The sequence below is a fragment of the Cyrtonyx montezumae genome, unplaced genomic scaffold (genome assembly GCF_038088225.1).
Source record: "Cyrtonyx montezumae isolate F1298 unplaced genomic scaffold, pur_monq_1.0 scaffold_12, whole genome shotgun sequence".
Classification (NCBI taxonomy): domain Eukaryota; kingdom Metazoa; phylum Chordata; class Aves; order Galliformes; family Odontophoridae; genus Cyrtonyx; species Cyrtonyx montezumae.
In genome coordinates, this window is record NW_027071848.1 from 13494114 (window position 1) to 13521235 (window position 27122).

Sequence of the window (27122 nt, forward strand, 5' to 3'; positions counted from 1 at the left end):
TTGCTCTCTTCAAATACCTAAAAGGTGACTACATTAAAAGCGAGGTTGGTCTCTTCTCGCCGGTGACAGTTGACAATACTAGGGGAAATGCCCTCAAATTTCACTAGGTATGGTTTAGGTTGGATATAAGGAAAATCTTCACAGAAAGGGTTGTTAAGCACTGGAATAGGCTCCCCAGGGAGGTGGTTGAGTCACCATCCCTGAATGTGTTTAAAATCCATCTGGATGTGGTGGTCAGAGACATAATTTAGTGGTGGGTTGTTAGGGTAGTTTTCCAACCTGAGCAATTCTATGATTCTATACTGAATCTGAAAAGTCTGTAATTCCCTTCAGGTGATAGCACTGGATGTGTATTCTCCACTGTGCAAAAATGGAGACAGCTGGGTTTTTTTTACTGAGACTTGTTAACTTTTATTTGGCAAGACTGTCTTATTCCATGAAGGATGCCTTTGAGTCTGAACTCTGCAGCCCAACATGAGGATTGAAGTGCTCTGTGATAGTACAGATACGATAATCTTTGCTCCTGTTCTGAGCAACTTCATGAAGAATGTGTGAAATGCAGTACCAAATCAGTTGTGTTTCTCAGAGACTGTTGCTGTTGAATTCTGGGTAACAGTAATGTAATAATGTTGGAAGAGACTTAAAAAATATCCAGGTACACAACTTTTCTTCCTAGTGATTTCAAGTTATAAGTGTGTGTGTGTTTGGGGAGGGGGAACCTACAAAAGAAAACTAGGAAAGCAGTAATGCATTTTATACCGAACATAACTGAAGAACTGATTCTTTTCTGCTGCTCTTTTACTCTTCCACAATGATATAGTTTTGTCTTAAGCAGCCTCTACAGCAGATACACTGCACTTGCTTTCACAGCCTGGAGGAGTTGAAATAAAGTAGAAAAGATAAAATTAGAAAGAAATAGTGTTACACTTGATGATTTGTAACACCCTAAGCCCAAAGGCCTTGGCAAGTTTGTCTTAGTTAAGAGACTGAAAGTGCTTTTACCCTGACTTACTGAGCATTGCATACTTTGAGTCTGAACTATGGACTTAATCAATTGCATTAATAAGGAAAACCATTCTGTGTTAGAATGGAAAGATTCACTGTCATTCCTGTTTCTGATGCACTATCATTTCAGCAAAAAGTTGTAATTGAAATATAGTAAATCTTACACCTTGAACTTGTAAGTATCTTCATTTAGAAAACATTTTTTCATAGAGAGTCAGCTAAGAATATCAGATCAATTAAACTAGAAAAAAAAATATTCCTTTTTTTTTTTTAAAAAAAAAGTACCTAAAAGAAGAACTTCATATTGGTTGTATTATTCCTGATTATACATCAAAATGTTTGATTTTCCTTTCTTCTAAGAACTAGTTTTTATACTCAGTCATTAACTAATCCAGCAAAACATCTGACACAGAAGGCAAAATGTGGGCTTTGGACTAAAAGCAATAGAAACCCTCAAATGCTGGAGCTGAGCCTACATTTTATGAGATTTTGGTAAACTCATGTGACTGACTTCTAATGTTACATTGTGTTTTACCTTGTTTTATCTGTTTAATGTTGCTTTTATCACAATTTTTTCTACATTTATGGGAAGAAGACCTGAGACTGGAGGGCCCTATCTGTGCTGGTAGCAGATGGTAGCTGCTTCTGGTTTCAAAGGAAGGTTACCAACTGGTGTTCAACTGCATCATTTGTTTAATATCTAACAGTAATGTAAAAATCTCTGCCCCAATCATGTATGCTCACTGTGTTTCCATTTGACTTAATTGGACGGTCTAATTCATCTTTAGAAGTAGATGTACTGAGGCAGATACTGGTTGAGCAGGTTTTGATGCAGAGTGTTTTCCTGAGTGAGCAGGTCAGTGTGTGGATCTGCTTTGTGCTGTCAGCTCATCTTAAAATGCTCAACCCCATTCCCTGCTCTGCTGTTAGGAGCAAAGTCTAGATGTCAGCAGAATCCTTCTATAAAACCTTGTCTGCTGGTGTGATAGCACTTCTGCTGGCGCAGCCTGTCACCTCAACTTTCTATTTACTGAGTAGTTAGAGAGGAGTCATTGCCCCTGCTGGAACCACGTTCTCTGCAACACTTGAGGTTAAACAGACAGAGGAGGTCTTTTGGCAGCTGCCAGCTGCTGGTGAGCTGAACTCATTGTGAAGAAAACAGATGAAGCCACGGAGAATGAGGGTTAAATGCCAACCTGCTGCTTGTAAACTGTCAGGTTTCTTCTAGTATAAAAGATGAAAATGGGAGCTGAACAAAGAATACCTTGAACAATGCAGGAAACCAGTTGGCACTGAAAATTATGAAAATCAGAGGTCTGCCATTTGGCTACATGCTTCCTACAATGACTGAATAAATCAGAGCCCTTCGTGATGGGGAATGGATGCTTTTACATAGCTGTTCAAACTCAGGGTCACACCAGAGACCAGCACTGGCATTAGGATTTTGGGTGAGGGCAGTGCAGTGTGTATAGGTGACAGGGGTGAGGGAGTGGGGGGAGTGCGAGGAGGTCGTGAGCTGAGATGGTGGATACCTTGTGCATCAGAACTGCTGCTGCCTGGAGAAAAAGCCCTGGCTCAAACACACTCAAGGTACAGTGGTGGCCGTGGCACAAGCGAGATGGGGAGAGGTGAGGATTGGATGTTCTAGAATATAATTCTGGGCACTGGGGACTGATTGCAGAAGAGACTTCAGGGCTCTAGGGACTCCAGAGCAATATGAGAGATATCCCCAGGAGAGGACTGATGCAACTGTCATGACACCTTGTGGTAGCTCCTTGCAGCCAACCTGCCCAGCTCTTCTCAACCTTCTCAGTCCATGTGAGACTGGGAGGCTCTGAGGGCAACCACCTCACTAACGCATCGTACCTCCACTGCAGGCTGTGACATGTCTGCTGAACAGCAAATCATGTCGTTCATAAAGTTCTGCTGGTATCTAAGCTGACTGGATCTCTGCACTGTTAGTTGGTGTTGAACTGCGATCATCAGGAGAAGGAAGCCTTGATACTGATCTTTTTTGAAGTGTGTTGAGTTCAGTAAAATAAAGAAGATGTCCTAATACACTTTTATTATCTTTATTATCTATGAGGCATGTAGAGTTTCTTCCTAATGCTCTTTGAATATTTTTTAATGATAATCTGTTACCTTTCAGTCATATGTGTTCCAAATTCAGCCACCCATCTTACACTGTGCATTTTATGTGTGAGGTTTGGGAATTTAATTTTCCATTTCTTCTCTCCTTCTTCCTCTTTGGAAATTTTGACCTGTCCCATTTGTTTTCACGTTACTTTACAGCATCAAATCAAAATCACACAAAGGTGGACAAGAGTTAGAGATAACTGGAAATACTAACATTGTGTGCATCCTAGATAACAATATTTGTACTCTTTAGCTAGAGAATCTTTTTTCGCTGGCATACTAGTAATACTGGCAATGCAGTAAGATAAAAAAAAATGAAACAGAAGCAAAAGCTAATGTTGAAAGAAAATTCTGATAGTAAGAAGTGTTATTGTATCAGCTATATAAAGTACATCCCTCTTTAAATTCTTGTCCTGGACTGTTCCTGTTGTTCTACTAATGAGCTGATGTGCAGGGACAAGGGTTTTATGCTTTTGCAGACTCTCAAACAGTTTGTGTTTGTAGGATAAGCAAGAGTGAAGGAATAGCACGGCTTTGTAGGCTGTTAAAGATGTGTGTCACTCATTAATAGTACCTGCACAGAGCAACAAAAGTCTTGTGAATTACTGAGGATGCAGGTCTTGCTGAAGTTACAATTTTCTATAATAGATATGGTCATTACTTGATAGCATAGCTCAGTAGCTGTCACAAACCATTTTTCATTTTAAGAAGCCTCTGATTTTTCTCTTCTGTAGTTCATACTTAAGTCCATTAGTGAAATGACTGTAATGACTGTTACTTTGAGTTGATTTTTTTTGCTTCCTTTTGATATAGAATAGAAAACTTATTAAAATGAAAATTAAAAAAATCAAAGAAGTTTTGTTTTCTCTCTGGTTGCCTTAGCTATTTTCTATTATTGATCAGAAATTTAGGCTGGTTTTCAGGAAGTTACTTATTCTTGCATGGTGGAGTGCTGCAGTCTTTGCAGGATGAAGATGGGTTGTGTGCCTTCCCCTGAGCATTCTGCACATATTACAGTGGAGATATAAAATACTTGCTGCAAAAGCAGCTGTTGCTTCAAATGTCTGCTGTGTGTTGTGTCCTTATAGATGCCTGAACAGGTACAGCTTTTGGTCCTGAGACTGCTCAGTGTAAGAGTTGTAGGCCAGCAATCTCTGCGTTCTTTGGCTCTGTGGTGTTCTGCTGCTACCATCACAGGGCTGGATGTTGGAAACTCTTACAAGCTATCTATGAAGCTGACATTACTTTTGTAAAATGCCATGGAAAAAAAAGTTAAAGTAGTTCTTCCACAGTTGAAAACTACTTTCAAAGTCTCAGCACTTTTACAGCTTCCAGTCTCACTACAGTGCAGACTAGGAGTTGTAGACAGGAAGGTTTTTATTTGACCACTTCTGCCTTTCATTGATGCAGAAGTCACTCAAATTGGTGTGAGTTATATTGGTCAGTTGGTGACAGGTAAGATGAAAGTGATCTGATCAGTTATGACTAATGGGTCCAGTCAGTTATACAGCATTTTTGGTATGATTAGGCTTGTGAGCTGCCAACAGAAACTGATTGTGTGTCATTGTCATAGAAAGGTTTGTGAGATATGGACAAGTCTGGAGTCCTGCTGTGAGCAGGCTTTAAGGCATGCTAAATCTTTAACAGAATAAATGAGTTCCTCATAAAACAAGGTATTTATAGAAAAACAGGCTTCTGAAAAAGGCTGTTAGCTGCTGTTCATTAGGCATCATTCTTGCATTTGTGCCTTTTAGCTATTACATGTTAATGTGCCTAATTACTTTTAAGAAAGTTCAAAGCATGTATTTTGTTATACCTTCCTGCCCACTGAAAGAAAACTCCTAACAAGTCTTGTTTATTCTTTTAAACAGAATGCATCAAACTCAAAGACAAAGAAAAAAATAACTAAAACCCAAGAAGCTAAAAAAATATTGAAGAAGAAATTTAAAGTGAACACAAGAATACTCTTTACTGAAGATGGAGAGGTAAGATAGTTCAGAGTAACTCCATATTGGTGGGAACCCAATTTGTACTTCCTGTAAAGACAGAAAGTCTAGATATGTACATATATTAAAAAAACAAACCAAAAAACAAAACATTTCTGAAGTGTGTGGTTTTCGTTATTGGTTTAAGTTTTGCAAAACTGTTCAGCTTCCGTTTATATTCAGTTCCTCTGAGGAACCAGAGATGTTGTATACTAACGTAATATAATGTTTATATGTGTTAAGGTGTTTGGAAAGGAACAGTTAGGACATGTCCCTGACTGTACTTTGTTTCTGCGTATTATCTTCATGTTCAGATGGAATAAGGAACCCATTTTTTCCTTACAGAGATATATTGCTGTTTTCCTATAGGTAATTGCCAAAGCTTCCATAAGTCTTGAGTTAATGTACAAAAGTTAGGAGTCTGTTTTCTTGTCAACATTCACTATTTCTAGGTGGAAGATGCTGCTTGAAAACCTGAAGGAGTACCAAATTTCCACCTACTGGTGCTGATGTAAAATCACACTGAAATTTGCCCGTGATATAACTGGATCTTTTCATAGCTCCTGGAAGGACGTATTGATTTGGTCCAGAAAGGAGTGATTGTGGGTTGCTAGTCACTGTTGGGTTTCACTGTGGTGGTAACCTCAGGAGGAAGTCTGCATGCTCCATAAACTTTTTTAGCATTTTATTTTACTGTTTCAAATATGCACATTGTTTTTCCATTTCCAACACTGAGAGAAATGTAGTGGTTATTTTTTAAACTATTTTTAAGTGACTTATTTGTTCTTGTGATCAAATAAAATAATTTTATAGCCTTATAAATAATGTCATTAGTCAAAATTTAAATGGTTTTAGAAGTTGCTTCATTCACTGGAAATCATATATTTAGATATTTTTAGGTATTCTAAAGTAGCTGTCCTTAAATTATATATGCAAATGCTTCATGTGTTGGTGCAATAAAGCAGAAAGGACATAGAGTAAAAATTAGCACAGGAATTATGGTTAGAAAAGTACACAACAGACAAGGAGCTTGATTTATGCAGTGAAACAAACTTGACATCTATGGATGTTTCTCCTACTTGTTTTTGCTGGGCAGTATAAAGCTGAGCTTTGAAGTTCTACTGCTCTTCTTCACATATTTCTCTCTGATGAAAATAAGACGCATTTCTTAAAGGAAATTTCTTAGCAAATATAATCAGCAAAACTCGATTTTTATGAGAGAAAACAGTAGATTGGGATTACCAAGATCTAGGTGAATAACACAGTGCATGTTAGGAAGCCCTAAACATGCTTAGGCATTTGTTTTTACAAGTTCTCTGAAAGACATTCTGCATTTTTTTGTCATTTAGTTTCTTTTTTAAGAGTTAGTACTATGTAAATCTATTAAGCAGGAATTACTTTTGCAAAGATGTCTTTGCATACCATAAAGTATATGCTCATATGTTATAGGTGGGATTTTTTTTGATGAATATGTAGTTTTTGGTTTTTGTTTAGTCTCAGATATTTAAATGGCACTGTGCTTTGTCACGTCATCCACAAGTCAGATCTTTATCTTAAAATATCTCCAATCAAGTTTTCATATAATATAAACCTCCACATCTGTCCTCCTTGCTTCCCTGAAAATATGGAACTGCAATAATGATTTTTCATGTACTCTGTGATGAAGTCTTATCTCATTCTTCTCTCCATTAATATGTTGGAATATTGAGTGTTTACTTGAAAACATGCTATTTAGATTGGCTGCTGTTCTGTTCTGCTGCTTGCATATTGGAGAGTCATTTCTTGAAAGCAAATGTAATTTTTCTCCTGAAATGACTAATAGGGCTATAAATTTTTTTGTGCCATTAGACAACATGTGTTTTTTTCACAGGAAACATTTCAAGTAAAAAAAACAGTAACATGGGGTAATGAGGGTTTCATTTTCTAACACTTATTTTTGGCTGAATGTGATGTACATATCTGAGTTCATATTGTACAAAGTTCTGGGTTTTTTTCTTTGGAAATGATTGGATTTCAGGTTGGATGTTAGGAACAATTTCTTTTCAGGAAGAGTGGTGAGGCACTGGCACAGACTGCCCAGCGCGGCAGTGGAGTCACCATCCCTGGAGGTGTTCAAGGAATGCCCAGGAGTAGCACTTAGGGAGGTGGTTCAGTGGGTGGGAGGTGATTCTAATCTATGATAATGATTCTATGATAATCTTTTTATTTAGTCCAGAAAAAAAATGTATAATGTATTGGACTACTTAGGACATAAGAACTTTATTGCTAAAAAACATTCCTAACTGTTGTTTTTCTTATCATGTATAATCCAGTTAGTGCAGCAGTGGCCACCTGTGCAAAAATCTGGCTTGGCAAAAGCAGATGAAGAAGATGATGCTAGTGGCATTAACTTCGATAAAGTGAAAGAGATTCTGCGGGAAGAAGACAAATTTGACAAAGAAGAGTACAGGAAGAAAATTAAAGAAAAACATAGGGTAAGTTAATTTCTTCTTCAGTTACTGAAGTGCAAAGATAGATACGTTCATACAGATTGCTTAGTGAATATGCTTAAATATATTATGAAACATGTGCAGTACAGGTTTATTTAAATGCACTGATATTTTCAGTGTAACAGTGGACACTGAAGGATGTTCTGACATCATGAATAGGTAATTAACTCACAGCCTTATACAGAAGTTGTCTATAACAATGCTTCTCTGATTATAGCTTTAAAATCTGGTAAGTTTAGTGGAATGTTATTTTAAGTTTTTAAGGGTTCACTTGGAGAGAAGAAAAAGTTTGGTTGTTTTTTCCCCATACAAGTGTACAGGGGGAAGGGGGATTGAAAAAAAGACTAGAGTGTTTCTAGACTACCATAAGCTCAACATTCAGTAATGCATTTCAGATAGGCATTGAGTGCTGACTTTTTGCTTTGTCGTTGTTAAGACAATTATTTGGTTGGTTTGTTTTTTTCATTATTTATTGGAACAGGGTGGTGGAGTTTTTGGCTTTGATTTGAAAACTTTGGTAACTTGTAGGCAGGTATTTAAAACAACACAGATGTTTAAAAAAAACTCAGGCATATACAAACCTTTAAATTTCGTACTGCATTTTTGTAAATTGCTTCTGGATTATTTGACATTGACCAGAGTGGAGCTTCTGACCTTGTCATGTAGTGATTTTAGGAGGGACAACTGGTTGCCTCTAGCGTTCAGTAATCATGCTGTTAGATACTGTGAGAAAGGTTTGCATTTCTCCCAGTAATGGATAAATGTGAGATTGTGGGGCTATGTTATTGAATTAATTTATGCTCAAAGCTTCTGTTTTCCAAAGCATTAAAAGTTGTTTTGTTTCCCTGCTTTGCAAATGCTGATCTGATTTGCCTTTATCCACTAATTGCTAGTGATTGATGCTGGATATTCTGGCCTTGGTTAAGGCTTCTGTTTGAACAAGACTGTTCAGAGAGGTTTACAGAATCTTCAAGTTATGTTTGGGCACTGAAGAATTCCAGCTGAAGTCAAACCATACTTTACACGTGAAGTCTGCCACTGAAGTCCTGTTGAAATCATGAGAGCTAGAAAAACCTCACCTTGTTTTTCATTAGAGCGGTGTTACATTTAACAATAGCTGCAGAGAAATAATCTGTTGTCTATAATCCAGATAAAATTAGAGTGAATTTTACAGGAAAACAGTGGTATTAGGTTTCAGAGATGCAGCTTGAAAAACAAGGAGAGTCTGATATATGACTTCACAGTCAATCTGCCATTTACTGTCAAATTCATATACTTTGAGTGATGCTGTTTTATGTTTGATGCTAGACTCTAATGATTAAATGCATCATCAACTGGTCTGTTAGCACATCTTCGTCTTTATAGTGCCAAGGAGAGCAAATAACATTGATCAGATATTCGCCTGCATTTAGAAAAGCAATATTTCACCTGTGGAGATATGATGAAGAGAGAATGTCTCCTTTTGAAAGCCAGAAGAATAAAATGAACAGAATATGCTACATAAATGTAGTGTGGTAGTTTTTCTTTGTAATTATGGAAAGAGACAAGTTTTGTTTAACCTGACTTGCTACATATGAGTTTTTCAAATTACACCTAGGTATTATTCTTTAGGAAATAAAATAAAAAGGGGAAAAAAAAAAAAAGAAGAAAAGGTGTTGCGACAGGAAAAAAATAAAAGAATATTTAAATATATATATATTTTTAAAAAGTCTTCTGATTGAGGGATTGTGAAACGTGTCTTCAGTTTTAAGAGTTGCATTCAAGCGCTGCTTGCGCATTCAGAGTTTTTATTTATGGCTTAACAGTGAGAGGTGAAAAATGCTCATTATGGTATATGCTTTGTACATGACATAGCATTCAGTTTCCTGATTGTCATCTAATTTTTGAAATGCTCTTACAAAATGTTTAGTATTCGAAGCTTTTATTTTCCCATATTTGGAAGAGATGAAGTTGAAAGGGGCAGGAAAGCTGATAGATGGAGTTCAGAATTCCCTTTGTTAGAATTTGCTTTCCAGTTATCTCACTGTTCTTGTGGTTGAAGATCTGCCACCCTCACTTTAGAAAGCTTTCAAGTTTGAGATGCAATTAATTTTAGACAAAAATAATAGAGGTTATATAAGGTAAGCACAGTCTGAATGTATTTTCATTGCTATACCTTAATTTCTGAGACATGCTTTATGTTGGCATTTCCTGACTGCAAGCTGTTGCAGCTTAGCTTATTTGTAATAGTTGGGGAAATACGTCAAGTCCTGTTGGTTTGTCTGATGCAAGCAGAGGCAAGCAGCATCTTCCTTTTCTTGAGTTGTATTAAGCTGGTTGGGGGATCAGAAGAGCCACTCTTCCAGTGACCTGTGAAGGGGCATTACTGTTCTATGTGGGGCAGATATTATTCAAAATATTCTGCATAGAAATTGTGCAATTGGTTAAACTGAAACTATATGGAGAAATTCTCTGGTATAATTTAGAGGTTGTAGTTAAATGAATATCACAGGGGATCCACTTTCTGCCATTGGTTTGTTGCTGATACTTTTTGGAACTGTTTGCACTATCAGTGGGGCAAGTGGTCAGCTCTGGATTACCTAAAGAGTGCTAGGAACAGACATGGTTTTTGGAAGATGTTTAAGGCTTGATCAAGGAAAACCTCATTATTTAAAACTGAAGCTGCCTACAATAAAAAGGAATTATATGGCCACATTCACATTGCCTACCCAGTGGTGTTTAAAAAGTTACCCTATCTCATAAAATTTCCCTTCCTAAAAATTAACAGCATCAGTGAACAGCAGATACTTAGCTGAGTCTGAGCCTTTGACAACAATCTCCATGATGCTAGCAAAGTAGAACTGTACCCTTACTGTAGTGGACAAGTCTGATCCCAATGCCTGATCATTCTCTGAATTTCCTATTAGAAGTTCTGTTGTATGCATGTTTTTGTCTCAAACATGGTGAGGGTGGTTGTTACGAAGCATATCATTAGCAGTTAAACTTGGTTTCGTTTGAATTTCTTGTTACTGAAGCTACTATCTGCAGTTCTATATACAGCCCTGTCTGTTTGATGAGAAACTTAGAAATGGGTTAAAAACTGTACCACAAGAATGGAATTTTGACATGTAGTTGTGCTGTGAGTTTATGGTAAGCCCTTAAGCAAGTCTCTTATCACATCCTACGTATTCTTGCACTGTTAAAGGTAGTTGCACCCTCCTAAGGCACAGTGCAAGCTGATGAATACTGGAGAACTAAAGGAGGAAAGGACTTGTGACTCACAAATAATGAAGGAGTGAAACAGGTGGGGAGTAAATAACAATTGAAGAGAGGGATAAATCAACAGAGATGTACACGTGTCTTCAAACTTTCACTTGGATGGGACTAAATTGAATACATGATTAATACTGTTCCTGGGTTCCTTTGTGTCTTTAGTCTAGTAACTCCTGCATTCAGTTTAGAGAGCTCCTATGGCAAACTGATGCAGGGTATTACAGAAGGTGTAATCAGTGCTTTACAAAATCTCAGATTTTGTTTGTAATTCCTACTGTTGGATAGCGTAAAAATGTGGCAGCTTTTCTTCTACATAATGAGAAAAATTCAGAATGTGTGTTGGAACTTGGGTGTGTAGTGTAGAAATGAGTGCTATTTCTTGGGTACTCCATGTGTGCGACCTCAGCCCAAACCTATTTCATATTTTTAACTATCAAAGGTCAGACAATTTAATGAAATAGATCAAGTTAGTTACCAGAGTGAAGATACTGTTAAAATTTGCTGCTATTCTGCGTATATTAAAACATCTGTGGTTGATGAGAGAAAAAAAATGTTTGTTAAAAATAGTATATTAATATAAGAATTTGGACCATAGAGATCAGTTCTGTATCATGATGTACTGATCTGCAATTTTTTGTTATGTGTAGAAGGCCTCTGTGCACCTTGAATCTCCATTCTGGGTATAACAATAGGAGACATTGTGTTGAACAGTTCCTTGGGAGAATAATGACTTGTTTCTAGTCATTTTAGTTACGAAACTTTAAGATTTAACATACCTATGTACATGCCTGAATATTGCTGCCAAAAAGGAATTCTTTAGTGTTTGTTTTATAAGCAGTTGGTTTGATTTCATTATACCTAACCTACTAAATGCAGTCTCAAAACTTTATCTTCTTTATGCTAATCCAGTAAATATAAATAGCTTATGTCAAAATGTCAGAAATGAAAAATCTAGATCAAAGAATCGTAGAATGGTTTGGGTTGGAGGGAACCTTAAAACCCACCCGGTCCCAAACCCCTGTGCCATGGGCAGGGCAGCCATCCACCTGCTGAGATTGCCCTGTGCCCCATCCAGCCTGGCCTGGAACACCTCAGGGATGTGTATGCTGATATGGATTTCCTTCTCTTAATTCCTTTCTTTCTGCTGATTCTGGGGATTGGTGTAATTTTCTGTTTTGTATATTGGTCCGTTTCCACTCCTTCCTTTAAATCGTCTTTTAAAACGCATTACATCTATTGAAAGTATTATTTAGGTAGGTGGGAAAACTGCTAAGCATTTTGGTTTTGTACAGGGCAAGGGCAGCAGTCTGCACCCTGGCTGGGTACATCACTAATCCAGTCATCAAAGGGCCCTCTGAAGAGGAATGTCTGCCTCAGCCTTAAAAGGGTGCTGAGAATAACAGCACAGCTTGTAGAGGGCTGTACAAACACTGCTTTGTTTCAACAAGTTTTTTATGTCCCACATGTGGGTTTGTGTTTTGATTTAGATTGTGGGTGGACTTATAAAAACATTGCTTTTTAAGTTAAAAAAAAAGTGTCATTTTATAGGTCTTCCCTTGAAAGTCCCTCTTTTTATGGCTTCTTTGCAGTAATCTTGATGATGAAAGGTCTTGAGGAAAAAATCAGAACTTCTTAAAATCAAAACTTCCATGAAATAACTTCATTATTAACTTTTGAGGTGAATATGGCCTGTCAGCTTAATATGAACTTTCTTCTCAGAATCCTTTCTGATGAATAGCAGACCTACTCAGAAAGCATCCACAGGCCATTGCTTTTAAATCCATTTGTAAACGTCATTTAAATGAGCACAGTTTTCTGTATGATCAGAAATAGGTTTTGGTGCATTCATGAGATGCTTGGATTAGATGAGATATGTGTTGCAGTGCCTTAAGGCGTGTGGAAACTTGCAAAGCATCCACACTATAATTAGGTTTCCTTCAAGAGTTTCATATTCTGTTATCCTCTGTTTCCTTTGCAAATGGGGGAAAATTGAAAATCTGATGGGTAAAAATATATAAAAAACCTAAAGTATAATTGTAACATAATTAATTCATATTGAAATTTTGGTGGCAAAGTGAATTTTAGCAGCTGATCACAAAGGAAAGGGCAGTAGCACCCATGGAGATGATGTGAAAAGAATTCTACATTAATGAAAACTAATGACAACGCAGTGAGAGAAATAAATTTGAGCTCCTTTTTGAAATGTGTAAAATGTTATAAACAATAATAAAAGGAGAACTGAATAAAGTATTCAGAAGATGTTTTTGCACTCATTTTTTCAAGTTTTCAATTGAAAAAGCATTGTTGTTAGGATGAAAACACTGGCAGAGGGGCATTAGTCTTGCTTGTTAATAACCTTTCTTTCTTTCAACCGGATGCTGAAGGAAAAATGAGTAGAAGCCTCATTTTTTCTTCCCTTTCCAGCAAGTACAATATGCTGTGAACTTGGGATGATAACACTAGAAGATGGCTAAAAGGTGTCATTTCCCTAAGTTGAGTGGTATTGCAAGCAAGCTGCAGCCACCCTCGGGAGCCTGATACTGCCAGAAGCAGTGTAACTTAGGGAAAGATTTTGATAGGATAGAAACTTGTGATTTCAGGAGGAGTGTGCTTACCCCAGTGAACGTAATCAATGACTTTCTGTTAAAATTAATTCCTAAAGTATTGTGGACTGGTAATGAAATCCAAGTCTCATGTGTGATGATGTTGCCTAGAATTTTTTAATCTTGGAAATGAGATACAAGTTTACCTGTGGTGAATTTTTTTTATCATGTCATTAGTCAAGTGATAGAATTAAACTGTGAATTTATTTTTAACAGCAGTAATGCTGGTGGTTTTTGAGCTAGCAGGGGAATGATCGTGTCCATTAGTTGAGATGTCAGCTGGTGTGTACAGAGGTTATCTTTCCATTTTGTTTCCGTGCCTGGCTGGGCTCCTGGAGCTTACCTGCAGTCTAATGCTGCAGCTGTTGGCCCTACCTCCCACCCTGTGTGCTGGTTGAACTTTTCCCATGTGGAGAAATTCTCAGGGAGAATTCCTTGTGCTTTTTCCTTTTTCTGGCCGACCTTTTGCAGCCCCTACAACTGGAGCCCCAGACTTTGTCTCCTTCTGATTCACTTTTGCAGATGATTTCTGTTCGTGACAGGAAGCTTGATGATTTAGACATGTAGAATCATGTAATGGCTTAGGCTGGAAGGACCTTAAAGCCCACCCAGTCCCAATCCCTGTGCCATGGGCAGAGCTGCCAGCCACCAGCTGAGGCTGCCCGGGGCCCTATCCAACCTAATAAAGAACAGATGTTAGGCAATACATTATGCTGGAAAACAAAAGAACTCACGAAAAATAGTATTTGGAGTGGGAAATCAAATCAGTACACTATTTCTGAAGAGAGAGCGCATCCTATTTCACAGGAAGTAATGTTGGTGAGTGCTGTGCTCCCCACAAGGTGAAGCAGTGGGACAGTCCTTCCTGGTGAGCTGCAGTGTGTCAGGTCACAGCATGGTTGTGCAGCCAGTTTGGTGCTGCAGGGGGATAACACCACTCTCTCCTGTAAGCAACGTGCTGCTGAAGATGCACAATATAGAGGGAGGAGGGCAGCAGCTGGGAGGAGCTCAAAGAGAAGCGTTAGAGATGGAGAGATGCGTAGATATGAATCAAGAGGGGATTACTTGGTTAGAAAGCCTTTCTGAGCACTGCCATTGCTGGCGCATGCGGGCATTGCTGCTGCTCCATGCTAGGTGCAGAGCTATTAAGATACAGGAGACTGTGTGCTGCTGAGTGGGCTGACAGCTATCCCTGGCCAGTCTGAGACCAGAATCCATTTGGCCTCACTGTGCTCACTGCTTGCCTTTTCTTTTTTTTCTTCTTTTTTTTCTTTTCACTTCAAGAATGCTGTCTGGATGGGCTACACATAAAACTGCAGTGCTCTCTGATGTCTACTAGTTTTCCTGTAAAATCAGTTTTTGGCCTCACCTTGCTGATGTGACAAAGCAGAAACTGAAATAACGGAGTGGCTGTACACGCACCTGATGGGGTGTGTGCCAATGCCACTCAGAAGAGGGAGAGCCAGAGTGGGGGAAAAAGCATGACTTCAACTGGCTTCATTTGTGTATCTTCAGAGTCTGACTCGGGCAGCAATTTGCACACAGAATGGAATCTTACTGTACTGCTTCTGTGTATCGATTGCCTCAATTTAACATCTCTTTTTGGAAACCTGTTTGTTAAAAGAAATCTGTATCTATACATTTGTTAAGCAGACGTATGTTCAAACCAGATGGGTTACTAACATCTAGTTCAAACCAGATGGGTTATTAACATCTAGTTAAAAAAAATTCTGTCCTGAAAACATGCTTGGTTTGCTCAGATGCTAGATGAGAAAGGAATCATTTTCAATTTTTTTCATCCTGTTTCCAATACTGGTTTTGTTCTTACAGTGCCCTTCAAGGGTCAGTTTCTACCAGTTAGTTTATTTTCTCTTAAATGAGAATGCCTGCTTCATTTGCCCCTAAGTCCTTGCCTGCTGCCTGCTTAATGTTTAAGACTGTCACTGTGCTACCTTTCTCATGCTTTTGTTGCTCAGCTTTCACACTTCTCCTATGCTGTCCTAAACGGCTCAATCTATACTTGTGTGTTTCATTTTCCCTGCCTAATAAATAAGCATCAGTTGTACAGATGAGGTTTCTACGTTGTTATCTTCAGTAGTTTGTTGTTTAAAGAGATTACTTAATAGATATCTAAACCCAAATGTAAACAGATCAAAATACAAATCAGTCACTGAAGGCATCAAAAAGCTTTTCCTCTTTTCCCTGAAGGTATTTCAACTTGTGTATTCAACAGTGACCAGTTTTATATGCCACATAATATTTTTTTGGACCTTGGCTGAAAATAATACTCAATGTCTGTTCAGTTTTATCTTTCAGCTGGCAGTGCTGTTTTGGTGTCTGGGCCGCTGCTCAGATGTAGTTGATTTCCTAATCTCTATTTGTAGACAAATATTAAAACACATTTAAATACTCACAAAATACACAGTTAAGAACAAAAATAAATCGTAGCAATGGCCAAAAAACTGACTGCAGAAATAAAATTTTCTTATTCTGTGTGTTCTGCCCTCCCTCATTCTGTTTATTTTTAACTAATTATAATAATAAATAGTTATCACCAATTTCTAGTTTTTATTCTATCCACCTGTGCAGAGCAAAAGCAGTGTGGAAGAGGACAGCGTTTGTTTGTGTTGGCTCATGTGCATGCTGATTGTGTAGAGGAGATTAATCTTGCTGTGCGGGCTGCTGGTGTGTTTATTAGAGCAGGATTTTCTGATCCCATGTTGCTTGCAAGCTGAGCAGTTAAAAAACAAACAAACAGTGTTTGCATGTAAGTAGCACAGAGCTGGTGTAAAGTCTTCTGAGAGAAACAAATGTGGGATACCGTGGTGCTATTTCCAAAGTCTCATTTCAGAGCACATCTGGGCTTTAAAATCTGGGCAGAAACCAGCTTTTGGGTACAATGGTGCCAATATATAAGAGATGCTGTGAAATTTTGAGCAGCTGTTTGTGGGTTTTCTGTAGCACAGCTGACTCTGAGTCTCTAAAATAACTCCTACTAAAATAACAGCTGATAGTAAATACTAAGAAATGAAATCTGGTACTGGTATCAACCAGAAAAGCTTTATTAGCAAATGGATCCACAATATCTCAGTCAACAGAGTGACGTGGCTCTGAATCACAGCCACTTCTAGAAGCTGTCATGCTGGACACTGTGACCTCAACTGTTAAAGTATAGCATCAGTAGGTAAAGGATCAGTTAAAGTGCAGTGTTAAGATTTTTGATCGAAACCTGAAATTGACAAGCATTTAAATAATATATATTTTTAAAAAGATGAAGATTCACACATTATATTATTATAATTATGATTCTTTTCTTTTTTTCTTCCTTTTCTGACTTAGTAAATAGTTTTTATCTCAGCCTACAACTTCCTTTTTTTTTTTTTTCTTTCTGTCTCCCAGTGGGAGAGGGCAGAGAGCAAACAGCTGTGCAGTGCTGAGCTGCCAGCCAGGTTAAACCTCAGCAGGATGAAACAGGGTGCACTGATAATGTCTTGAGTGAAACAGTTTCATGCCTAACAGATAAGCAAGCAGAACAGGTCAGTAGGGCTGGTAAAACTGCTGTACAGCACCAAAACCAGGAATTTATTTCTGTAAATCTGAGTATGCTCCTTGTAGAAATTCTTTCCACGCATGACAATAATCCCTGCACTTCTTAAATGTTGCAGATAAACCCCTAGCCGAATAAAGTGAACTCTTAATTAACTGCTGGAAGTAGAGGGTCAAAGAAGGAGGGGCTTTCTGGGTGGAAAAAAAACAGCTTTCAAAATTACAGGGTTTTTTTAATATCTATCATATATATATATGATAGATATTAAAAAATATATATTTATGTATATATATATATATATATATACATAAAGTATCTTTATATGTCAAGTATCTTGTCTGCTTAACTGTTTATCTGCATCTTTCACTTATTCCAAACTTCACCAAACAGAGAGGACTGCTTATTATTCATTAATTTTTCACCTCAACCTGTAAACATGGGGCTTGAGAGTTTTTCCTTTTAATAAATGTTAGTATCTCCAGGAAAGCACAAAAAGGGTATGAGTGTTTGTTTTAAAATCCAGTAGTGGGAGAGGAAACAGGAGTGTGAAGTCAGTGGCAGAGTTGAGAGTGTAGCTTTTCTGTGTGTTAGAACCAGAAGCTATTTGAGCTGTGCTTTTGTCTCCTTGGAAGGACTGAGCTGGTTCCTTTGCCACTTCAAATGCAGAATAGGTAGGAGGGTTCAATAACTGTAACTATTTCCTGTTTAGTTGGAAGCCAAACGGTGTCATCAAACTGTGATTAAGACTAAAGCTTTTCATCCTTGTGAGCACTGAAATTACTGTCTTCCTTAGCTAGATCAGTAACTGTGGGAAAAATTGGTAATTTGCAGGAAAATTTTAAAAGCTGATCAGGAAGGTCTCTGAGCTGTGTAATACTATTTACATTGGTTTCAAAAGGATCTTGAAGCAGCAGGAGAGTTGTGGAAGATATGCTTTTAAGGATAATAAACTAGTAATTTAGCCTGCAAGTAGTCCACAGCATGCTAATGACTGGCTTAAGGCTCCTTACTAAAGAACTAAATGAAAAGAGTATCAGTAACCAGGGTGGTTTTGTGGAAAGTAGGTGTAGTGAAATGTGTGTTTATATGTATTTTTATCAGAACAGAATTTATTTTGGTTAATAAATCTGTAGAATATGTTGACGTTTCCGCAAGCTTTTCACTTGAGCATTTTGATTAGTAAGTTAAATTTAATAAAATTAATGCAGCACAAATTAAACAGACCGAAATTTCAGCAGTTGGAACATGACAGACCATTGGCTCCTGATTCATGGTGTACTGTTTCAGTGACTTTTTTTAGTGAAATGGAGGAAGGCTTTCTTGCTAAGTTGAGCTCAAGAGAAGGAAACTGAGAACAAGTTTGTAGGAATAAGAACTTTGGAACATAATCTGAGGACTGACAGCTCTTCCCTCAGAGATGGATGCCTTAAGTATGGGTGATGTTCTGGTTGCTCAGGTCAGTGTGAACTGTTGCAATGGGATTTTGCTGTCATGATCTAAAGGACTGATGGAATCACTGAATATACAAACAGAAGTGAGAAAAATGATTGGGAAGATAGTAAGATCTCATGTAAATGCCTATTCATAGAATGTTTGGGAAAATAGGCCTAAATACTGAGAGACATCTGGATTTGGTTTTGTTTACCTTGCTAAAGAAAACAGACTTGGTGTGATTGGGATTGATGTATGTAAAGACCTGAACATGAGGTCCTTCTAACTAGTTGAGAGATGAAGGGGCTAAAAATCAAATACAAGTAGTTCAGTTTTGTAACAGCAGCTTCTCTGAAAAGTTTTTGAATCTAAATTGAGTTCTTTCTAAACCAGGATATGAACGTTATAGTAAAAGGTGATTCAGTCCTACAGCCTGTGTTGTGGTAGCCAGGCACGTTGATACCATCTCCTCTCCTTTCTTTTTTGTACTCTTTGTTTCAGTTTCTGCACCTTTAAGATCTTCTTGTCTTTACTGTTCTTTAGAGGCATACATATAATGTGCAGTCTGGTGCATTTCTCTTCGGTAGCATTATGTCAATCTTCTGCTTTCATAGCTGTCTTTGCAGTGCTCTTTGTAAATCCCTTGAGCAGAAATTTCAACTGTATTGGCTTAAGCCTGTGGCTGTAGTTAAGACACTATCTAAAATTTTCTGTTCTATCCAATTTAAAAACAGCTTTATCCTGCTTTGTAATACCTGGTAGGTTATTTTCTAGCTCTGTATTCTCTTTCACATTTTTATAAAGTAAATTTTGAAAAGGATCACTGTTTTAGCAGAAAAATAAGAGGATGATGGTGACCTTAGTGAGCAAAGAATGTCCAACTAAAGCATTTAGAAAAAGGGATTGAGAGAAAGTGGAAAATCTCAGTAAAATCATTAAGAAAGGTGAAGGTGAAAATGGTCAGAAATGAATACAGATTTGACTTGGAAGAATAGGAATCATAACAACACCCCCTGGAACATGGCAACATTCTGTCTTAATTCCCTTTCGTCTCTGCTTAAATCTGCATTATGAGGGACATTCATTGAATGTTTCCAACTTTTTCCCATTCTCTCTTTTTCATAAAAATACATAGCTCATATTTGAAAGGGAAATAATTTACTACTGTCTTTCAAATTGCTGGAATTCAGAAGGAAGCCAGATCTTCATTCTGTGTGCTTCTGTATATTCAAACGCAGTGTTCATTCCAATGAAGTTGTTTTATCTCTTTTTTTTACCTTGATCATTTATCAGTCAGGGAGCTGTTTTATCGTGCTGCCTTTTTTTGTTTTAATTAGGTTGGCAGAGGTGGTTGAGTGTAATTTACATACAGGAAGTTGGTAGTAAAAGTTGCTGGGTTTTAATGATAAATGTTTGGGCTATTTAGAAAATGTTCTTAATCTAGAATAAGTTTAATGTAACTAGTAGATATTGATAAAGGCCAAAGCAGTTTGATGTAAATGTAATAGTCTATCAAAAATATAATTGTGAAAAAGCCTTATTTTAGTATCTGAATAGCTGGTTAAAAATGGTTTTGTTAGAAAAAAATGGTGAATTCTGGTTCTACTTATTGCTGTGCTTCAGACTTGTGGTAAACGTGCATCAGTAAGTTGGTCATGTTATAATAGTGAGCTTGTATATTTATATGTTTTGATAGATGTCAAATCACTTCTGTGAGACAGGCTGAACAGTTGCTGTCCCTGAGTTCTACAAACAGGGCAGTCTAAACTTCAAAGCAGTTAGTGACTAGCACAAAACTGCTTGATGAAACAGTTTCCCAAATACTGCTTTCTACTGTATATCCTAAGGCTGATTTTCTGGCATAATAATTATGTGTAAGACCGAAGAGAATCAGTCCCCAGCATCTCCATTTTGAGGTCTTGGAAAACAAGATTCTTTTCAGCGTTAAGTCTGCAGTGCTCTGTTCATGTTTTGGCTGCTGAGATACAGTGGGCTCATGCTTGTGCGGTGCTTGGGTCTGCTCTGTTGCAGAGTAGACAGACTGTGTCCATAGCACATGGCATCTGGTCCTAGTGGCTTCTTTTGGCCCATGCGATGCTGCTGTGGCTTTAAATAAAATTATTGACTGCTTTTTCATGCTTTAAAATATCTGAAATAATGAGAGCTGTGTTATGTTTGACTACAGTGAAGTTCTCTGGTTTTGTTTTATACCGTGTGCTGAATGCTGTGGTGTCTAGGTGGATTGAGGTGTTGGTATGCAGAAGTATCAGCTGCAGCACTGGAAAACTGTAAGGTGGAGATACGCAAACTTCATTCAGTTTTTTCACTGCCTTCTTCTGGGGATGAACTTTTCACCTGTTCAGTTTTGATTTAGAAAAGAGAGGTTGATCTCTGCAGACATTGAGAATGCTTCAGTAGTTTGGGCAATTGGAAGAGCAGAAATTGGCACATACCTCAAAGGTGTCTCAAAAGAAATTGAATCCAGACACCAATTTTGAAAATCTTGGCAGTTGTGCTGTGCTTTTCTCAGCACTACGTGTGATCCATACTACTTTCCCAGGCGGCTTTTGGTGGTACCTTCCTGTATGCTTTGGTAAAGTGGAAGTGTTGGAAAGTTTGAACTGACTTGGCACTGGTGTTATATGGTGGAGTAAGCCTTGGTCCATCGTCAGCAGAAGTGACTGCAGCAGAAATGAATGGATGACCCTCAAGAGCATCGAAGGGAAGGTTGTTGGGAATTAATAGTGCGGCATTAAGGCACGGGGAAGGAGGATGAGCACTGACCAAAAGAAACACGAGCCAGAGAGAGCTGAGTGCTCTGCATCAGTGTCCTTTACCATGCATGGTCTCTAGGCAGTCATAGCTTCAATATGGGCATGCTCAGCTTGCAGTGACATTGCCATCTGTCTTCTTCCTGACCAGATCACCTTACTCATTAATTTTATGGTGCCCGCTCTTTCATTGAAATGATATGGTACCAGAACTTATGGAATTTTCTCTTTATACCTAAAAGTGATCTGTAATGCAACTTCATGCCATGAAATGGTTTTTAGCTTCCTCTGTACTCAGGTGGTGACCCAGGGCTGATATTAAAGGGGTGTCCTCTTTTGTGTGGACTTACATGCTGATGCTAGAAACGGCTTATGTTGCTCAATAAAACAGGGAGAGATGCATCACATAAGCTTTTTTATGCTAGCGTAAAAAGGCTGAATAACCAATGTTGTTAGCGTTGCCAAGATGAGAGTTAATGGTCTTTGTGCTGTGCCAGGGGAGGTTCAAGTTGGGTATAGGAAGCATTCCTTCATAGAAGGAGTGGTGAAATACTGGAAGACTACCAATGGAGGTGGTGGAGTCACCGTCCCAGGAGGTGTTCAAAAAGTGTGGAGGAGCAGCACTGAGGGATGTGGCTGGTGGGCATGGTGGGGGTGGGTTGATGGTTGGACTAAGTGGTCTCTTTCAACCTTAGTGACTCTGTGGTCCTGTAAGACAAGTGGAAAATAGGGAATGGTGTCCTTTCTAACTGACATAGGTTACCTGAACTGCCTGAATACCTGAATTACCTCATGAAACTGATAATTGAAAGAACGTTAAGTTTCAAAGACCTGACAGCATATAAAATAATGTTTCAGTTGGTTTAAAAATAAACAAATCCAGTAACAAAAAGAGGAGAAAAACAAGGTGATTAATGCCTGTTATGTTAAATATTTTGGCTGCTTTGGGATGTTAGAAATCTGCCTGGCAGCTTTGAATGAATTTTATCGTTGCTTTTTACTCATTTGCCTTTGGTGGAAGCAGCTTGATGTTATTATGACTTTTGAATTGATGCAATTACTAGCAAAAATTCTTCAGTAACGTTTACTTAATAATGGAGATAAGAAAGCTATTGAGAATGTGTTACAGCTTTCAGTCTTCAGCAGTTCTGAAGTAGGGAAAATTACCATATTTTGCTTGTTAAATAGATTGAGTTCTGTGTTTAAACAATGAGAAATTAGAAAACTGATCTTCTGGGGCAATTTCTACCTAACCTGTTTTAGAAAAGTACTAACTTTGTCAAAACACTGTGTATTTCCTTCAGGAGAAGTAAGTTTCAGTGAAGATGAAATGTAAATTTGAATCATTTTGATTTCCTTTAAAAGCAAGAATAAGAAATAATATATCAATCGGATCTTTTTGGATATCATTTTTCATCAATAAAGTTTAGAACTGCTGCCACTATTATAATTTGTGTGCATTAAAAATATCTAGGTGTTTCCAATAAGATCTTAAAATATTAGAAGAAAAACAGGCTGGGAATTTTCTCTAAAACTGTGGATCTTCTCATTTGTTTTAGGAGAAAAGGCTGAAGGAGAAAGCGGCGAGGAGAGAAGCCAGGAACAAGAATGCACGGGTAAGGATTTGAGTTTGGTTTTGATCAAGCTAATGCTTGTGGTTTTAAAACTGTTTTTTAGTTACTGCATTTATTTCTTTAATAAGCAGTGATTTGATCAGTGGCTCTATACAGATTTCTTCTACTTGCTTATCTTGTGTCATTTACCTACTGTGTTGTGGTTGCAATGACTTATGAAAAGATGCAGAGTAAGGTTTGGAAGTATGTTTGTGTGTGTACCTGTAAATACGTGGAAGCCGTTTGGAATCGCAGCTTCTTTATTCTGTATATGGAGTGAGTTTCCATTTCAGCTGCAGTGCTGATGATTTTTTTTCTGTAAATACCTGGACGTGTTTATAACTTGCTGCAGTATTGCATGCAGGAAGGTTTTTGGTGAAATCACATTTGAATTTGTTTCTGCTGAACCTGTTCTTTAAGCTGCAGGTGTTTACACTGAAGTTTACTCCTGCCTTCTTTTAGGCCCGAGCCCTTTCCTGTCCTTTTTCATATACGTATATTATTAATTTCCTGATGGCTCTTGTACTTTTTCATATTGTGTGGCTTGTGATAAACTGAGATTTCATTTAGCTGGAAGGATTTTCCAGAATATGGGTTGAGGAATACATGGCATTTCTCATACTGCACCTGCTGTCTCCTATGCTACACTCATTCCTGTTCATTCTCAGCAGTTAGCAAAGATCTTACTCCTCTAAGAAAATGGTTAATGTTCTGTGTTTTTCCATGGTGAACCATGTGTTGGGAGATACAAGTATAGGAAGATACTTCATACTGTAGTTTCGAAGTGGAAAGTAAGTGCAGTTTACAATGGAAAGCCGAGTTGTAGGGTTAACTATTTGTATCTTCAGAGATGGTGAGCTATGAGAACCATTGGCATTGTGATTCCTCAGTTGAGCAGCAGTAGTTTTCTGTGTGTAATTGAATGTATGAGAGACATAGTTTTAATGTACTGAGCAAGCATGGCAGAAAAATGACAGAACAAAAGATTAATAAACATCTGAATATAGGAAGAAAACACCAATCAGATCAGACTGTATCACATTTGTAAATATTTGACTCTGTGTTGTTTTCACCTCTTTGTTAGGTATTAAAGAAATCCTCCTGTATCATATTACTCATCAGCTGAAAAAATAAGGCCATTCTTCTGAGCAGAAGTCTGTGCTTACTGATGTACTTCCTCTGTCCTATTCTTCGCCAATCAAATGAATCTCCCCTTAATGATGGGAAATGAAGAGTGGTCTATCTGTGCTCTGGGTGTGTGTATATGTACAGGGTGTTTTAAATGCAGAATCACATCCTGAAGTTGGATAAGATGAAAACATGTTTTGATGCATTTTCCTCTCCGCTGTGTGACAGTGGCATGCTGGATGCAGCCTGGCAGACTTTCTGTGAGAGTACCAGCTATGTAAACCTGTCATTGCTTGGACTTCTTTTTACCTCTTAAGACCTGAGCTTGCTCTGTACAAGAAGAGGCAAATCTCTGAAGCATCGTGTCATCCTCCATGAAGTCTGCTGGCCTTTTTTTTTTCTGCTAGAGCTCTGTGCAGTTGAATCCTGTCACTTTCTGTGGGACTCGTTTGAAGGGAAGACGTTTCCATTGGGAACAACTGTGACATCCTGGAGTTGGACGTCACAGTCCTGGACATGCAAGGGAGCAGCAGGCAATAGATAAAGGTGGCACTTTCACGCTGCTGGGTGTCTGAGGAATTAATTAAGAACACTTCCTGCATTTCAGAAGCTTATAGATGAAGCTCTCCATAGTCTGCGTGGGATATGACTAAAGTAGTTCCTATGAGACACCCAGAGGAAAAAAAAAAAAAGAGAAATAGTAAAACAGAAACGATTGACAGAAACAAGTTTAGCAAACATATGCTGCTTAAATCAGGAATTCAAAAACTTCTCCATTTTCACAATATGGTTTGTGACCCACTTATCTGCCAGACACAATTCCTTTGACAATTAATAGAATTTTCTCAAAAGAGAAAGCAATATGGAGAACCAAAAAGCTGCAAAGGTATTTTTAGCTACATATTAATGCAGTCCAACAGCTGGAGAAAGGGATTAGATCAACAGTTTTGAACATCCAGTCACATCAAAGCAGCCAGGGTCATAATCTGTTGTTCCACTTCTACCCACTGTATTTCTGTTTGCTTTAACTGCTTCTCTCGTAAGATATATTCTTTGGTTTATAGAGTCTTATTTATCATCTTTCACTAGTACCCAGCCTGCTGGGTCTGACATGACCAAAACTCCTATTTACTTTTCCATTCTAAATATTAAATAATAATTCCTAATTATGACTTCTGTTCTCTTGTTTGGTGTGATTCCTGCCCTGTTGTCTGACTGATTCTTGTCCAGTCTTGCTGACTGGGCAGTGTCTGGCTATTTTTTCCAGAATGAAAATGGAATCTATTTCTCCTGATGTCACGGGAGCCCACAGCAATTGCAAGGAAGTTTTTGCTCAGCCTTTGAGGCATGAGGGATGGGCTCTGCAAATTGGGTTTAATAATCAAATTCGTTATTTGATAGAGCTGGCATGCTCTACTGGGTGTGCTGGAACGTGGAAGTGGGTACTTACAGTGTTATTGACTCCACCTTGGATAAATCGTCACACTATAAATAAACCAAGTAAGAAGTGAAGGCTCTTAAAGGATGCTTTGGAGAAAGTATTTCTTGGAATTTATTACCATTAATTGAATTTAATTGTGTAAAAGGATGTGAAATCAGGGAAAAGAGCTCTCTTCTTTTATTAAAGAGAAACTGGAAACTTAGGTTGGGTTTTTTTTCCTCTGTTGTTGGCTATTTATTTTTTTTCCAGGTTAGGAAAATTTGGTGAGATACTTACATATGCAGTGTTTCAAGACTGAAAAAAAGCAGATGTTTGTCTTTAGTTGGTACTGATAAAATTACAGTCCTTGATTCCTCTATTAAAGCTACGTACTGTTTTCTGTGTCCTCTTGAAAGTGATCTTGAGAAAATTTTGTACTCACGTCTTTTGATGTACAAATAAATGAGGGTGCGGACGCAGAAACACAGGCTGCCTGCCTCTGACCTGTGGCCTGACGGCACGGCGTGTCTCTGAGTCATGGGAGTGAAGGGTGGAAGTGAATCATAGGATGGCTTCTGTTGGAAGAGACCTTAAAGATCACCAAGTTCCAACTCCATGTGCTGGGCTGGTTGCCACCCCCCAGCTGAGGCTGCTCAGGGCCCCATCCAACCTGGCCTCAAACTTGTCCAGGGATGGGGCATCCACAGGTCTCTGGGCAGTCTATGCTGGTGCTTCACTGCCCTCTGTGTTAAGACTTTCTTCCTAACATCTAATCTGCATCTCCCTTTATTTAGTTTAAAACTGCTTCCCTATAGGAAAGTGGCAGAGCAGCTCCATGTGGCTGGCCCTCATGGGCCCAAAACTGCCTCTTTCCTTCTAGGCTTCCCCTGGCATTTAAAAACTTTCTCTGCAAGCAGCTGTTAGCTGCAATGAAGCTAAATGTGACTGTAGGTCCTCATTGAGTGAGTTTACTGTTGTTCGTATGCCTCTGAGCGCTGTTGATGTGTAAAGAAAACCTCACTTCATAATTCTTGCTTTTGAGAAAAATATTTTTGTAGGAAAGGCATTTTCCAGATGCAGCTGAATGCATCTGTTGGATGCATGGCAGGGGGTAGATAAGGAGTATCAGGATAATGTGCTATTTCCAGCTTTGTTACTGAAGTTCTTTGTGATCCTCAGCCAACAACACCCAACACAACGCAAAAAATGATAACTAGCCCCCCAAAGAGGGGCTAATTCATATCTGCTAGGAAGAGCTTGGACAGCATCTGTTAGCTGTGCCAGGAAGTAAAGCTGAAGTCATTACAATTGGGTGAATCATTTCAGCCATTGGCAATCTTGAAGAAGTTGAAGTATTTGTTTACTAGATGTTAAAATAAAGGTACACAACTTAGCTGCCTTCCTGTATCTGTTTTCTTGAACATATTAGTGTCCAGTCACTCTGAGAGCAGCCTTCCCAAGCACTTGATGTTTTAAGAATTTACTTTGTACATTGTACAAGCTGGTTATGTAGTGGTTGTCATGTGAGTGAAAAAAACTGACTAGAGTACCAGAGGCTGTTTACCTCAAGTCTTGTAAGGAAAATGTTGCCTGCTTAAAACAGAGAAACTTAACCTTTGAGCATGTATTCCATAGTGAGAGGGCTTTTCTCTTTTAGAATAGATTGAGAAGGTCAAATGATTGAAATACAACTGAGAATGGGGATCATAATTAGGCAGGAAAACTGGTGTCATTTAAGTATG

The 27122-nt window shown here is 38.2% G+C and overlaps 1 protein-coding gene across 1 annotated transcript in view; it reads left to right on the forward strand.

Annotated features, from left to right (window-relative positions):
* DDX10 (DEAD-box helicase 10) overlaps nucleotides 1-27122 on the forward strand; it is a 160974-nt gene that overhangs the window by 88286 nt on the left and 45566 nt on the right. Inside the window, exons 14-16 of the mRNA XM_065730079.1 lie at nucleotides 5013-5126; nucleotides 7439-7600; nucleotides 22779-22835. Of these exons, the coding sequence (XP_065586151.1) occupies nucleotides 5013-5126; nucleotides 7439-7600; nucleotides 22779-22835 (333 nt within the window). The remainder of the gene's footprint in view (nucleotides 1-5012; nucleotides 5127-7438; nucleotides 7601-22778; nucleotides 22836-27122) is intronic.